A 15,296-nucleotide genomic window follows, 5' to 3' on the forward strand; every position below is an offset into this window, starting at 1 on the left:
TGGTCTGATCATAAAACATGCAACAATTCAAATTTTTCTGCAGTTACAATTGAATTATACATCAGTTTATAAAAATTCACAAAGGCGACTGTTTTTAATTTAGTTTAAAATGCTTACCCTGAAAAGGTCTACAACATTGATACCCAAAGGATAAATGTACAATTAATTATGATAAGAAAGAGTGCACAGTTTGTCTTGTGTGGCAATACGCCTGGATTCCAATATTTCCCGGTACCGAGGTTAAGCTTGAAAGTTATTTGTTTAATGCAGGGGTGCGCAAAGCAGGGGGTGTGACCCCCAGGGGGGGAGCAAGATTTTTCTGGGGGGGTGGCGGCTGCAGAGGCCCTACAGGGCGGCGGCTGCTGAGGCCCTACGTTCATCCCCACAGCATTTAAATGAAGCGTCGGGGGATCGCGTGAGGCCTCTGCAGTGTCTCCTTCCTTGTCTTCAGCGATGGGTCGCCATGGCAACGTGGCATCAAATAACACCACGGTGTCATGTGACGTGACACGTCGCCATGGCAACGCGTGTCAAATGACGCCGTGGGTCACGTGACGTGACACGTTATTTGACACTGGATTTTAGGTAAGGGGGGGGGGCGCGTGCACAGGGGCTGGCAGGCAGGGGGGGTGCAGCGCACAAAATTAATGCACCCCTGGTTTAATGTACTCACATTGCAACAATTATAACCTGCAGCTTTGCAAACAGTTACAATGTAGCAGTGTATAATTTATATGTTGGTCTGAATAAATGATAGCCCATAAATTCTTCATTGTGTTAGGTTTGTGGTTTGTGATGCTAGCTTAGGAGGCATTACTCAATGTGACATACTCAAAATAGGTTTTTAAAAATATCTCTAAAATAATACCGCATTGTTTAAACAGATGATTCAGTTTATCTTGATATATATCATAGCACTATGCAGCACATACATAGCCCGAGAACAAATGACAGCTACTTCCCTTTCTAAAAGCGTAGGAAGGTCAAGACATGTTGTTTAAGATGTAAAAGGCTCCAGCTATACGTATTTGGGGCCCATATTTACAAAGCAGGGCTATGCTGTACAACGTATTACACAGAGAAGAGCCACCAAATGAATAAATGGATGGATAATCGGACTTACGTGGAGAGGCTAAATTAGATTTGATTAGAAAAGAGGCATCTAAGAGGGGATATGATAACTATATAAAAATAAATTCGGGGACAGTACAAGGAGCTTTCAAAAGAACTACAGGCAGTCCTCGTTTTACAACGCTTCGCTTTACAACGAATGGCTTATCCAACGCTATGCAATGCATACGTATGTTCATTGTTACAATGCCAAAACGGCTTATCCAACGCTCTTACGACGCTTTACAAAGTTATTTATGTGTATATAATATATATATATTATACTATATAATATATTATATTTTTATATTATATTATATATATAATAAAGTACATGCACTATATAATATATTATATTATTTATGTGTGTGCTGCATATCTTATTGTCTGCGTAAAATATTTTGTGTATTTTAGCATTAAAAATGCCTTCAGGAACGGAACCTTTCATTTAAACAGTGTTCCTATGGGAAAACGTGTTTCGCTTTACAACGTTTCGCTATCCAACGCCATTTTGAGTAACGCATTGTGTCGGATAACCGAGGACTGCCTGTATTCATCCCAAGGACAGTACAAAGGATTTCACCAGCAACAAAGGAAAGGGTTCTTTACAGTAAATGCAGTTAAAATGTATAATTCATTACACATAGAGACTGTGATGGCAGATACAACAGATATCTTCAAAAAAAGGTTGGACATCTTTTTAGAAAGGAAGGGTATACAGGGATATACCAAATAAGTAAACATGGGAAGGATGTTGACCCAGGGAGAAATCTGATTGCCAATATTTGGAGTAAGGAAGGAATGTATTTTTCCCCTTATGAGATATCATTAGATGATATTTCACTGGGGTTTTGTGTTTGCCTTCCTCTGGATCAATATACTGTAAGTGCAAATATAGGATGAAGTATTTGTCGTCTAAATTTAGCATACAGTAGGTTGAACTTGCTGGACTACCTACTATGTAACTATGTATTCCAGAGTCCAAAAACAACTTACGGGTGCTTTAAGTGAAAGGGACGTTGAAAGGGACGTTGAAAGGGACATTGAAAGGGACGTTGAAAGGGACGTTGAAAGGGACGTTGAAAGGGATGTTGAAAGGGACGTTGAAAGGGACGTTGAAAGGGACGTTGAATGGAACATAAGCAGATATCTGCAAACTTACTAAAATCCAGATGGCAGGTATTTTACCCCAGAACTTTCCAAGAAATTTAAAGAAAATATGAAAAATGTGAACTTTTAGAGCCAACATTTCTAGCAATTTTTGGGGTCATCATATACACCAAGACTCTTCAACTGGTGACCCGCGGGCCACATCCAGCCCAGAAAAAGCCTTGTTGTGGCCCTCTGACGTTCTGCCCCTAGTAATCTGACATCAGTTGCTTAAAGGAGCAATCCACGCGATTTATTTATTCTTATATTTTTTACATTGGGTTGAAGCAGGGGATCTCCAGAGTTGAACCCCATTAATTTCAGCTCCTGCAGAACCCCTTTTTCCCGAGATACAAACCTCCAAAGTGGGTGCCGGTATCTCAGGCAAAGTTTAAAGCTGCCATGTCACATGGGGCGAATAGGAAACCGCACCTGCTGACATCACGGCTTCCTATTGGCCGGTCTGGCACAGGAGCTTTGAAACTTCGCTATTACACGAACCCTGCTAGCCGGGCGGCTACTGGCACCCCCCCCACAGTCTGTATGTCCGGAAGCAGGCTGCCCCCAAAGCTGAAATTAACGAGGTTCAGCTTCGGAGACCCCCTGCTTCAATCTGATGTAAAAAATAAATAAGTCAAATAAAATCTTGGATTGGCTCTTTAACTAATTTGTCACACTGAATGGAATGAGTACCGAACACTGAAACTCACCTGTCATTTAAGTTTATGTAAATGTATACGACACTGATCTAACAAATGGAAGTTACATTTGTCCGAGACTGATGTTTTATTAAAGCAGCAGTTCAAGCAATATCCTACATGTGTGTTTTTTTTTTAAAATAAATCAGTTCTGTACAATGAGAAAATGTTAATAGTTCTAATGTAGGAAGCATTTCCAAAGTGACATCCCCCCTCCCCTTCTGATAGGCTCTGGCTCTTGAGACCCGCCCTCTCTGTAGCAGTGAACCAATTGTATCTAGTAACTGCCCAGTCAATCATATTCTAGGAGCTACATTGCCCAGAATGCTGTGCAAGAACTGAATTAAATAGCCCAGAGCAAGCGATTGATTACAGGAGAACAGATCGATCTGTATCTTAACTAATCACTTATCAGTGTGCAGATTGTATTGATACACATATTGAATGGGGGAAAAAAATATATATATTTTTTTAAACGGCAGCTTGAACTGCAGCTTTAATGGGAACCTTAGTTGGTTTTTAATTTTTTAAACCACAATCGGTTAGGAATTATGCAATCTTCAAGAATTGAAGACCCATTGAAATATTGATTCACTCATTTCACCCACGTGGGGAACACTATTTCAGTATTTTTTTATTGAAGCTCTATTAAGCATGTTTACTCTTGATCACCCAAATACAAATGTTGCTATCTGGAAGTGGCACGACTGGTTACTGGGATGATTGCACCACCATCGACATGCAATGACTATGGCATCTTGAAACTAGTCTGTGTCCGCATCTGCCTGAAGCTGAGAGGGTTCCACTCCAGCTCATCGGGGACAGCCGCCGACGCCAAATCCCCCAACGTAGAAAGTGAACCATACCTTCACTGTCAGGGACGGGCTTTGACCTTCTGAGGCCCTAAGCTATGTCAAGTTTAAGAGGCCCCAAAAATTGAAAATGGATTGATTATGCTGACTGAAGGGAGCATTGAAAATATAAACATGAAACTGAAACGAATTAAAGCATTATACTAGTGTTGGTGTATACATAGTTGACGGTGGAAAGCTATAATTAACAGTGTTCGCATATCACATTAATGTTATTAAAACATTTTTTTTCGTGATTTTGAGAGAGCAAAGTAATTGATGATGTCTTAAAATGGTAAGTGACACATTTTGTAACTTTCGATGCACATGATGCTTAGGGTCATATTTGAACGAAAATGCCCATATTTATATTGAATCCTGACGATCCCTTATACGCAGAGACACACGCTGAGACCCAGAGAAGAGCACACACACACACTTTACACTAATTAACAGCTTTTTAGACAGTAACATCTGCATAATTGTATTTTAGGATGACGAGCCTAGTATAAAAAACAAATTACATTGTAATACACATTCTGTTAGGAATAAGGATACATTTAGTGCAGTTGCGAATTTTCTCAGGTTGCAAAGTAACCACTGCATTAGAAAATATAGGGCATGAAAAATGAATAACTTCTTCCATCCAGAAGCCTTTCCCCTGCTAGAATGATAAGTAGAATAGTCTGTGCCTTATCTTTTCGGGTTTTCAGCCAATATGAATGTTACTGATTTAAGAAGCAGCATATCCCACCAACAAGCAAGTTGAAACATTGAAGACTTGTAAATAAGTTGTCAGTTCATAATAGCTACAGTACTTTCATGCTGACCTCCAAAAGTTCCAGAGAAAAACTGCATGGCCAGTTGAACGTGAATTTGGATAAAGACGTAGGAGCTATATATTACCATGGTGACAACGGTCAATAGAACAGTGTTCAAAATGGACTGCTCCCAGGGTTCCAGGATGTAGCAGCATGTTATAAGAAGATATTGATAATAGAGCCAGTAAAGGTAATCCTTAATGTGCTTTATATCCATCTTTGTTATATACACCCGCAACTTGACACCTGAGTAAGAAGAAAAAAATATGTTGTTGTTGAAGTCTAAAGTAGCAAGAGTTTCATTATAGATAAACGTCCAATTTTGTAAAAGAGGGACAATTACGGGAAAAAAACAAAGCTTATTCGGTCTTATAACCTTTTTCTAAAACATGTCTTCCAGTGTAAAATGTGAACGCCATTCCACTCTAGAAAGTAATAATTTGAATAAACAGGCGACGTACAAATTAAATGGGGATAAATTTGGGGATAAATTGGGGGAATCCTTGATGGAGAAGGATTTAGGAGTGCTTGTAGACAGCAGGCTTAGCAATAGTGCCCAAAGTCATGCAGTAGCTGCAAAGGCAAACAAGATCTTATCTTGCATTAAACAGGGAATGGATGGAAGGGAAGTAAACATAATTATGCCCCTTTATAAAGCACCTTGAATATGGAGTACAATTTTGGGCACCACTCCTTAGAAAAGAGATTATTGAAGTAGAGCAGCGGTACGCAAACTGGGGGGCGGGAGTTTTGTCTGGGGGGGCGTGGGATGTTGCAGAGGCCCCGCGCTCTTACCCCAGGCATTTAATTTAATGCCGGGGGATCGCGCGAGGCCTCCGCAACAAGGGAACTTACTTGGTTTCAGACGCATCTCCATGGCAATGCGGCATCAAATGACGCCGCAGGTCACCTGACGTGACGTCACGTGACCCCGGAGCATAATTTGATGTCTGTGGAAGGTAGGAGAGGGGGCGCGAGACCGGGGAAGGCCTGTCAGGGGGGCACAGCTTAAAAAGTTTGCGCTCCCCTGAACTAGAGAGAGTGCAGAGAAGAGTCACAAAATGAATAAAGGGGATGGACAATCTAACATGAGGAGAGGCTAGCTAAATTAGATTTATTTACATTAGAAAAGAGGCATCTAAGAGGGGATATGATAACTATATACAAATATATTTGGGGACAATACAGGGAGCTTTCAAAAGAACTATTCATCCCACGGGCAGGACAAAGGACTCAGGCCATCCCTTTAGGTTGGAGGAAAGGAGATTTCACCAGCAACAAAGGAAATGGTTCTTTACAGTAAGGGCAGTTAAAATGTGGAATTCTTTACCCATGGAGACTGGGATGGCAGATACAATAGATTTGTTCAAAAAAAGGTTGGACATCTTTTTAGAAAGGAAAGGTATACAGGGATATACCAAATAAATAAACATGGGAAGGATGTTGATCCAGTGAGTAATCTGATTGCCAATTCTTGGAGTCAGGAAATAATTTATTTTTCCCCTTATGAGATATCATTGAATGATATGACACTGTTTTTTTTTGTTTGCCTTCCTCTGGATCAATAAGTAAGTATAGATATAGGATAAAGTATCTGTTGTCTAAATTTAGCATAGGTTGAATTTGATGGACGCATGTTTTTTTCAACCTCATCTACTATGTAACTATGAATCTTTTGATTTCGTGTGCATGATTTCTACACAGAAAATAGATTCCAACACTTATAATAAACTTATTTGTAAAACTATTGTATGGCTTTACATGTTTATGATGTCAACACATGCCTTCTTTATATGATGCTTTGTTTCAATGTATATGTCAATCTACAATAAAGGATCGTTAAATTTTTTTTTTTTTTTTTATCTTTGCAATGACATGGGAAAAAAATGACATAAACGGAGCCCAATCACTGTGAATTCACTAAGCGCGTAACTACCATTGACTGCCAGTTAAAGCTGGATCATGGGCAGAGATGGGTGATACCATTAACATAACTCTCAGGTACCTCAGGTGTGCTACTTTTTGAGCACAGGTGTCTCTCCTATGTTATTTGGAGGGAGGTTTGAGGGGATATATATAGAATGTCAGTCAGTCAGTTGAGCGGGTTTTAGAAGAAATTATTCCATACATGAGCAAGTTCAGCATCATTCCTGCATTGTTATGCTGCTCTGTGATTCGGTATGTCTGGCACAGAACGTGCACACAGTGAGCGGACTGCCTTTCGCACAACCAATTCCAATTGTACGTGCAAATACATGTCATGAACCATTATGAACCCAGTCAAAATATTACATACATTATTTATAGCAGTTGGGTGGGTCTTGAAGTAAAAAATTGCCATGTCAATAGTGTCAAGCAGCATTCTTAAGTTTAAAGATGTTAAGCTACTAGTAGAATTGAATGCAAATGTGTAATATGAGCGTGTTCACATGTACTTGAGGATATACTGTATTTGTCTGCTATTTATCAGGGGGGCTCAACTCCAATCCTCAAGCCCTCCCAACAGGTCAGGTTTATGGGATATCCCAGCACATGTGACTCATTCAGTCCCTGCTTAAGCACAAGTGGCGCGATCAGAGGCTCAGTCTTTAGGGCCTATTCTAGTAGCTTCGATAAAATTACTGCCAACTCAAACGGTTTGGCATGACATTTGTATTATCACGATATTCAGAAAGAATCAGAAAGCATTACCGCAAGTCACAAACCGTGAGGTAGGAAAATGCCAATACCGCTCTGGACAGCTGTGACCTTATCTCAGCCTCATTCTAAGTCCTACTGCTGTGATCTTCCCGCAGTCTGTAAGAGCTGCACAGGGAGTGCTGCACAGGGAGAGCTGCGTCTCTTACAGATGATCGCACTGTTTTTATTTACATTTTAATCACACGGTATTGTAGCAGGGGGTCTCTGGAGCAGAATCGCATTCATTTCAGCTCCGGGGACCCCTTGCTTCCCGGGTTACAGGCCACGGTATGGGGTGCTGGTATCTCCTGCGATATTAAATCTTCCGGTCACGTGATGTGGGAGATTTAAACAAACTGTAACTCGGGAAGTAGGGGGTCCCCAGACCTGAAATGAATGCGGTTCTGCTCCGGAGACCCCCTGCTACAATACTGTGTGAATAAAATAAAAACAGCTTCATTACCTTAGCGGCTAATTTGGCATAATTGGTCTGCTCTATAATATGATAACAAGCAAGGTACCGCTAACCCTCCTCTAGTATTGTGTTTTTATTGTGGGTAGAGGGGGTGGGTGGAGGTGGTATTTGGCCAGTGGTGGGTGTTTATGCCTACTGGGAGGGTAGCAGGAGGGGTTAAGCCCTTCATAACCTTAGCGTTAACTCCTCCTGGAATCCTCCCGCATGGCCTAAACACCCACCATGGGCCAAATTCCACCTTCACCTACCCCCTCTACCCACAATAATCCGGCATTGCTATTTAACCCCTTCTTTACCTTAGTGGTTAGCCACTAAGGTAATGAAGCTGCCTGTTAATGTATTTTTATTACATAGGATTGAAGCCGGGAGTCTCCGACGCTGCTATTAATGCGGGGCAGCTCCGGTGACTCCCGGCTTCAATCCGATGCAGTAAAAATATATAATTTCTTCTAGGTCCTACCGCAAATCCCGTCCCGCCACCCTTGAGGTGGCAAGGTGAGTTCTGCGAGTTGTTCGCTACTTGAGAGCCTCGATGATCTCATCAGAGCTACTAGAATAGGATGATTTCTTCGAAAATGCGAGTTGGAGTTCTTTTTGCGCTCCCGCATGGTGTGTCCGAGCGGGAGTGAGACCACTCGGGGAGATGCACTTCCCGAACGAGTTTGGCATGCTACCGGAGCTTTCTGAATAGCAACCATGCCAAATCGTTCGGGAAGTGCTCCAAATCGTCGATGAGTTAGTTATCGAAGTTTATAGAATAGGCCCCTTTGACTGAGCCTCTGATTGAGCCAGCTGAGCTGAAGCTGGGATAGCCTGAAAATGTGACCTGTTGGGGGAGGGGCTTGAGGACTGGAGTTGGGCATTCATGCTCTTTATCATGGGTCAGTAAAGCAACCGCACGATTATAAGGAGGTAGAGAGTTTTTCTTCCAAAAAAATCATTCATGGGTTTTCCCATTCTAATCATCAAGGGGGGAAAAAACGGTGCAACGAATTGACACATTTGCCCATCACTAGTTTAAGGATTTGCATTGCCAGATTTTGGGAAAATCTTCTATTCTTGTAGCTGCTACAGCACAAAGTGATCCCGTCTGAGAGTATAAAAAAACCCAGAAAGGCCCAGCACGACATACAAAGTGACACAACGTATAATTCAATACGTCAGTGCTATTCTGCTCATGAGTAAGGGTCCTTTAGTTAAACCGTTTGGCCAAATCGTTGTAAGCCTGTAACCAACATCAAGGCATGACCAATTTGCAGGTCCTAACACTACCTGGTCAAATTCTCATGTACCTCTCTTTAGAGAGTATAGTAGAAGATGTTCCGTAGCCTACAGAATTATAACTGTATCAATGTTTGTATCAATATGTAAACGTGTGTTGTACTCTGGCTTACTGAAGACCCAAATGATATTAATGGTCTTGCCAACAGCTTGAAAGTTAAACATTGTCTCCATGGCCTGCCACCTAGTTCTCAGTGTCTACATTACTACTGTACTTACTAGTTTATTACCCCAGGGAAAAGAACAATGGGACCATTGTTAAGGTTTTACAGGATGATTGGACATTGTAAAGTTTCTGGCTGTGGAGTTTTAAATTAACATAGCAAAAATATGCATTTTCCCCCCCCAGCGAAAGCTCAATATTCAATAATAAGTAAAAAACAAAATCAAAATACTTTTTGAAAAGTAAACAAGCTTTCAGTGCGGGATTGAAACTTAAGAAAAAAACACCCGAATGCAGAAGAACCTGAAAGACGAGTTCTATTCAAAAGGTGACATTCTGGTTCAACACTTTTGTATGCATGAGTACCAAAGAAATCTCACCCCCCCCCCGCCCCGTCAAAGTAAACATCATTCAAACAGGTTTGTAATGGCAATATCCCCATGCAAAGTTACAGGCAAAATTAAATGTATTAATAGTATATTGATATCTAAAAAAAGGTTCTCATAGGGTTCCAAGCAATATTGACCTCAATACAAAAATAAATGGTCCATCTCCTTTAAAAACAAACAAACAACCGTAATAACTTTTATTATCCAGTAAAGAGATCTGTAGATATTGTTTTTAAGTTTTCAGGACCACAAAAGTTCTAGTGCATCTTATTAGTCGTCGGGACCAGCAACCATACAACACATTTGACAACAGCAGCATACCCTTCGGAGGATGGAAAAAAGATGTAGAAACTTTGCAGCCAGACATCTAATACATAGCACAATAATATGTGAAAGCTGTTCCAGCAAAATGGTTAAAAGTTTATATATGAAACGCTTCCAAAAAATAGAAAAAATAATAATCCATTATTTGAAAGGGGCTATTGTGATTAGGGACTGCATTAAATTAGGCTATTTCCATTTGAAATGATGTTGAATACAGTACAATGCTCACCTGTTAGCTCCCAAAGCAAACTTTGCACCTGGTCCAGAAGATAATTGCTTGTCGGCTGCAGGAAGAACTACCGTAGTGTGAATAGAAAACTAGTAAGTCAGGCTGCTTTATCCAACCTAGGTGTGTCTGTCACTCCCAATTCCCTGTTAAAAAAAAACTCCCATATAGAAACCCTGATTCCAAAGATTAATAATTGACTGAAAGAAAACCGTTTTACACGAACGGAATAGTTAAACCATTGCCCTGCAGACAGTTGGCAATCCTTTTGCTTTCCTGTCTTCATGCTTGGCGGTGGGCATTGTTGGTGCTCAGGTTCAGAGCCGCAGACAGGAGGGGGAGAGATGGTACCGGTGTCTCGGGCGCGGTGACTGAGAGGGGCCCGGCTGTCGGTCCTCTAGTTGTCCCCGGGCCTGGCTCTCCCCCAGGTGTGAACCTCCCTCACTGACTGTCCTACGCCAAGCGGCTGATGCTGGTGAGTGCCGGAAGCAAGCTGGGCTCAGCTTCCGGCGCGCACTGGTACAAGAGGCCCGGCGGCAGCGGGGGGATTGAGTGAGAGGGGGGGGGGTAATTGACAGAGGAGGAAGGGAGGGGAATTGAGTGGGCATGGGGTAATTGATGGAGTGGTGGGGAGAGTGGCAGGAGAGAGGGGATGAGTGAGTTAGAAAAAGAGGGAGTAGAAGTGAGACGCAGGGGAGAGAAATACATGCGAGGCGGGGGTTTGAGTGAGAGTGGGGTAATTGATGGAGGGGGCTTGAGAGAGGTGAGAGGGGGGAGTGAGGATAAGAGGGAGTGAGACGGAGGGGAGAGAAATACACATGGGAAGAGGGGGAAATAGAGGTGGCTCTCGAGGTGTGAAATGGAGGGGGGGAGGGGTTTGCAAGACCGCCGACACGTGGTGGGGGAAAGGGCCGCCGGTCGTAACTCTAGTCCTGGGCCCCGGGAAAACTGTCTGCCGCCCTGGTCAGTTTAATATCCTTGTAATAGACATGCTCCCCTGGAGTAGCCTGAAGGACACTAACCCTAGACTCATGCGGTAATACTTCACCCTTCAATGCTTCTCTTTTTGGGTCCAACACGTGGGGGAATGCAGTGTGTCAGGTTTATGAAGTCAGCCATCAGTACAGCAGTATCCTTCAAGCTAGAGCTTTGTAGCTGGAAACCCAACAGCAAAGCACTTTGTCTCATGTCAATGCTACAAAGAGTCAGCATCCTTTTTGAGTCTGGCGACAGCATTACATGTCAGTGCAGCAGGTCCATTCATTAGAGGGCGTTCATTCCTGGCAGCACAATTATTATTTATTTTTTGGTTTCAATATATGCAGCATTTGTTTAACTTTAATGAAAACTAATGACCTAAACTGCCAATCAATTCATTCTCCTGTGATCGATTGGCGCAGGGGTCCCCAAACTCAGCCCTCAAGAGCCACCAACAGGCCGGCTTTTATGGATATCCCTGTTTCAACACAGGTGGCTCAATCAGTGACTCGGTCAAACATTGTCTATTGTTACAGCTTTCAACTCACCTGCAGTCTCCTGCTGGGAACACTGCAAGAGATCTGACTGTGATAATTTGGTGTGTGGCTGGGCTCAAAAATAGATGTGCCAGAGCAACCAAAGCATGCTCAGTACATTCAAACGAATTAAAATGGCATTAAGAGTTGAAGGGGGGAAAAGAATGCAGTATTATCTAATACAGGGGTGCGCAAACTGGGGGGGGCACGGGTGGTTGCAAAGGCACCGCGCTCTTCCCCCAGGCATTTAAATGAAATGCCGGGGGACGCGTGAGGCCTCTGTAACCTACTTACCGAGATTCTGAAGAGCTGCAAGGACGCGTTGCATGGCAGTGCGGAGTGACGTCACACGTCAATCTCTATGGCAACGGGGTCATTTGACGCCGCCGAGCAAGGTGAGGGGGGCGCGAGAGCAAGGGGGAGCAGGCAGGTGGGCGCTGCTGAAAAAGTTTGCGCTCCCCTGATCTAATACAACTCGTTTATAAAAGAAAAAAAGATTTCTGTAATGCGCCTTTTTAAGATGTTTCAGTTGTCAACACTGATTCAAACCTAATCTTTATGTATTTTGTGGGCGTGGGGCACTAATAATCTTTAACCCTTTGATTCCATTATGAGTTGCAGGTCTCTCTGCCTGTGAACAGGTTAAATAATTCAGTGTTACAAACCTTTATGGAAAAATCTATTGCTGTCTCACCATCTGCACACCAGACAGTCTATCAGAGAAATTGTTTTACCGATGGCGGGGATCAGGATTTCAAGATAAATTAGATTTAAAACTCCATATTGTTGGCAAGAGAAACTCGATCGTTAGTCTTAATTCTTTCCCTGTAAAATCAAGCAAGAAGCAATACAATGAAAACAACTATGGTGTAATGCAATACAGGGAGTAGGACTAAGGGCCTCATGCAATAAAGGCTGAAGAAAAAATCGCCAGGATTTTCAAATCGCCACTTTTGGCATTGTTACTATCACGGTATGCAGAAAGGCCCGAATACCAGTGATAACAACATTTGCAGAAATGGCGAGTAGCCGGCGGCGATAGGATCTGCCCTCTGAAAAGGCCTTACTATCTGCTGCAGGGAGAGAGCCGTCACTCCCTGCGCAAAGCTCGCCAGGAATTTTTAATTTATCATTACAATTTTAATAATAGTGTAGATGAGCAGGGGATCTCAGGAACAGAAGCGGATTGGTTTCAGGTCCAGGGACCCCCTGCTTCCCGAAATAAAGGCCCCGTTATGGGGTGCCGTTATCTCCTATGCTTTGGATTCCCACGATCATGTGACGTGGGACATTTAGATGCATAAGAGATACCGGCACTCCATAATGGGGTCTGTATCTCGGGAAGCAGGGGGTCCCCGGTCCTCAAATCAATGCGGTTCTGCTCCGGAGACCCCCAGCTCATCTACACTAGTATTAAAACACAAATGTAAACAATTAAAAAATTCGTTACTATAGCGGCTATCTGCTATTGTAATGAAGCTGCTTTAATGTAATTTTTATTAATAGTGTGGGGGAGCAGGGGATCTCCTGAGCTGAACCGCTTTGATTTCAGCCTCGGGGACCCCCTGCTTCTCGAGTTAGAGGCCCTGGTATTTAAATCCCCAGTTATTTCACGCATACGCTTTAAAAATGGAGGCGATACCGGCACCCGATGCCCCATACCAAAGTGCATACAGCAAATAAAAATATCACTTGTGAGCATATTCACATGTCTGAGACAGGTCTGCTTTTCCCCATTCTCTCTTAGGCTGCATCCTCGCTAGTGCTGAGCGGGCGGCGCTTGCCGAGTTTCCTTTGTGGAATGTGAATTCTCACGTCCCGCTCACGCGGAGCGCGCGTGCTCATGCGTGGACACGCACGCTCTCCCAAGCTTGGCGCTTGGGAAGTAAAAAAAAAGTGTGTTTGAAGTGCCCCCCATGCACACCCCCCTCCCGCGCGCGCACAAAATTCGCAGAACACTCGCGTTCATGCTTGAAGAGTTGGTGATGTCACTACATATATAATGTTTGTGTAGCATATGTTTTACAATACATTGCAGGTTAATGGGGTAAGGTGCACAGATGAAAAAACTAAATGATAATAATAGTATATGCATATAGGTACTCTCCATATAAACAAAAAAAAAGAGAACACAAACAACTTTACTGACCTTTGTAACGATTGCACCAATGTAGTTAATGGCAATGTTACAACATTCTCTTCACAAACAGCGATGAGCTATTTCCTGAATGTACTTGCCCTGTGTGTGGTGGATGCTGCCATGTTGGAAATTGTGAGCTCTGTGATGAGTTCTACCATCTGATGGTAATGCCTTGTGACGTTTGGGTCAAAAATGCCCAAAGTGCAAACCCTTTAATCAACTTAAACGTATCCTACATATTGAATGTGTATACAATTTATATTTACCATAGAGATCAGAGGAAAGCAGTAACCATTATACCATACTGTATAAGTTGTAATAGAACAGAATTAACCCCTTTGCTTCCACTGCGGCCTACAACACATTTTTCAGGCCCTTCTACAAGGTAAAGAGGAATGGGAACCTCTTCTGCTGACCTGAAATTGATTATTGTGTGCTTTTTATGTGGCTTTTATCTTTGGGAAAATACTAGAAACTGTAATATATTTTGATAGCTTTGTTGATTTTGACAATATTTTACTTATTTAGAATAAGAATACCTGTAGCTTTATATATTTTTAATTTTTTTAAACTGGGTTCTTTGTAAGTTTAGATACTACATATAGAACTAACCATCAAATGTGTACATACTGTATATGGTTTGGTCATAAATCATTGAAACCAGAGAAGCTGCTTATTTAGATATGATCTGAAAATGAGAAAATTGCAACCTACTGAAGAGGGATCGAGGGTGATTTGAAAGCTTTTATTAAACATGTTACTGCCAGAGATAGGGTTGCCAGGTGGCTTCTCAAAAAATACTGAACACAATGGCGAAAGGTGCGACGCGCTCGAGACACCCATACACACACTTCTCTCTCCGCTCTCCGTTCCATGCTGTTTCCTCCTCGCCTTGCCCCACCCTCAGGCTCCTGACACCTCCAGCAGCAGCCACTCACGATTGAGGAAGCCGCCTAGTCCCCTACAATAGCAACAGCCCTGCTTTCTCTCTGCTCGGGGGAAATCCCGCGACTCCCCAAGTTGGTCAGGTCACTATTACCAGAGAGGTCATTCTGGACACATACATGCCCAGTATTACCTCACATTCTTTTACTGGACAGATGTCCAAATACAGGACAGTCCAGCTCAATACTGGACACCTGGCAACTCTAGCCCAGAGAGCTGGTAGCTTGCAGTTTCGATTTTGGAGGTAGGTTACCATGAGGTAGTATGTACAGTAGGTCCAGGTCAGCTTATAACAGAAGCAACCTCTGCTTGCTGCCAGAGAGTTGTAATTTTCCTACAGTCACAATTTAATACAATTAAGCATACAGTTTTCTTTAAACCGATTTCCCAGGTCAGGGGCGAGAAAGGAAGAGATGAGGTAGATTAAACTGTATTTCACTTGCTGCTTTGGGCTACCATCTGTGAACGCAACCTTTTGTAGGACTCTCCCAACCAATTGGTGACCTTTTTAGATACTGTATATCTGTGCTA

General features: G+C 42.6%; 1 protein-coding gene across 1 annotated transcript; it reads right to left on the reverse strand.

The window, feature by feature from the left end:
- Nucleotides 1-1,450: 1,450 nt before the first annotated feature.
- Nucleotides 1,451-10,289, reverse strand: SPTSSB (serine palmitoyltransferase small subunit B). The gene is made up of 2 exons (XM_075570607.1): nt 10,170-10,289; nt 1,451-4,875 (listed from the first exon to the last, which is right to left on the reverse strand). Exon 2 carries the CDS (start codon nt 4,844-4,846, stop codon nt 4,604-4,606), a length of 243 nt encoding a protein of 80 aa, XP_075426722.1. The 5' UTR covers nt 4,847-4,875; nt 10,170-10,289; the 3' UTR covers nt 1,451-4,603.
- Between the last annotated feature and the right edge of the window lie 5,007 nt (nt 10,290-15,296).

The sequence above is a fragment of the Ascaphus truei genome, chromosome 14 (genome assembly GCF_040206685.1).
Source record: "Ascaphus truei isolate aAscTru1 chromosome 14, aAscTru1.hap1, whole genome shotgun sequence".
Lineage (NCBI taxonomy): Eukaryota > Metazoa > Chordata > Amphibia > Anura > Ascaphidae > Ascaphus > Ascaphus truei.

Coding starts and splice junctions, on each gene's coding strand:
- SPTSSB (XM_075570607.1), bottom strand. CDS start 4,846: ATGGATATAAAGCACATTAAGGATTACCTTTACTGGCTCTATTATCAA.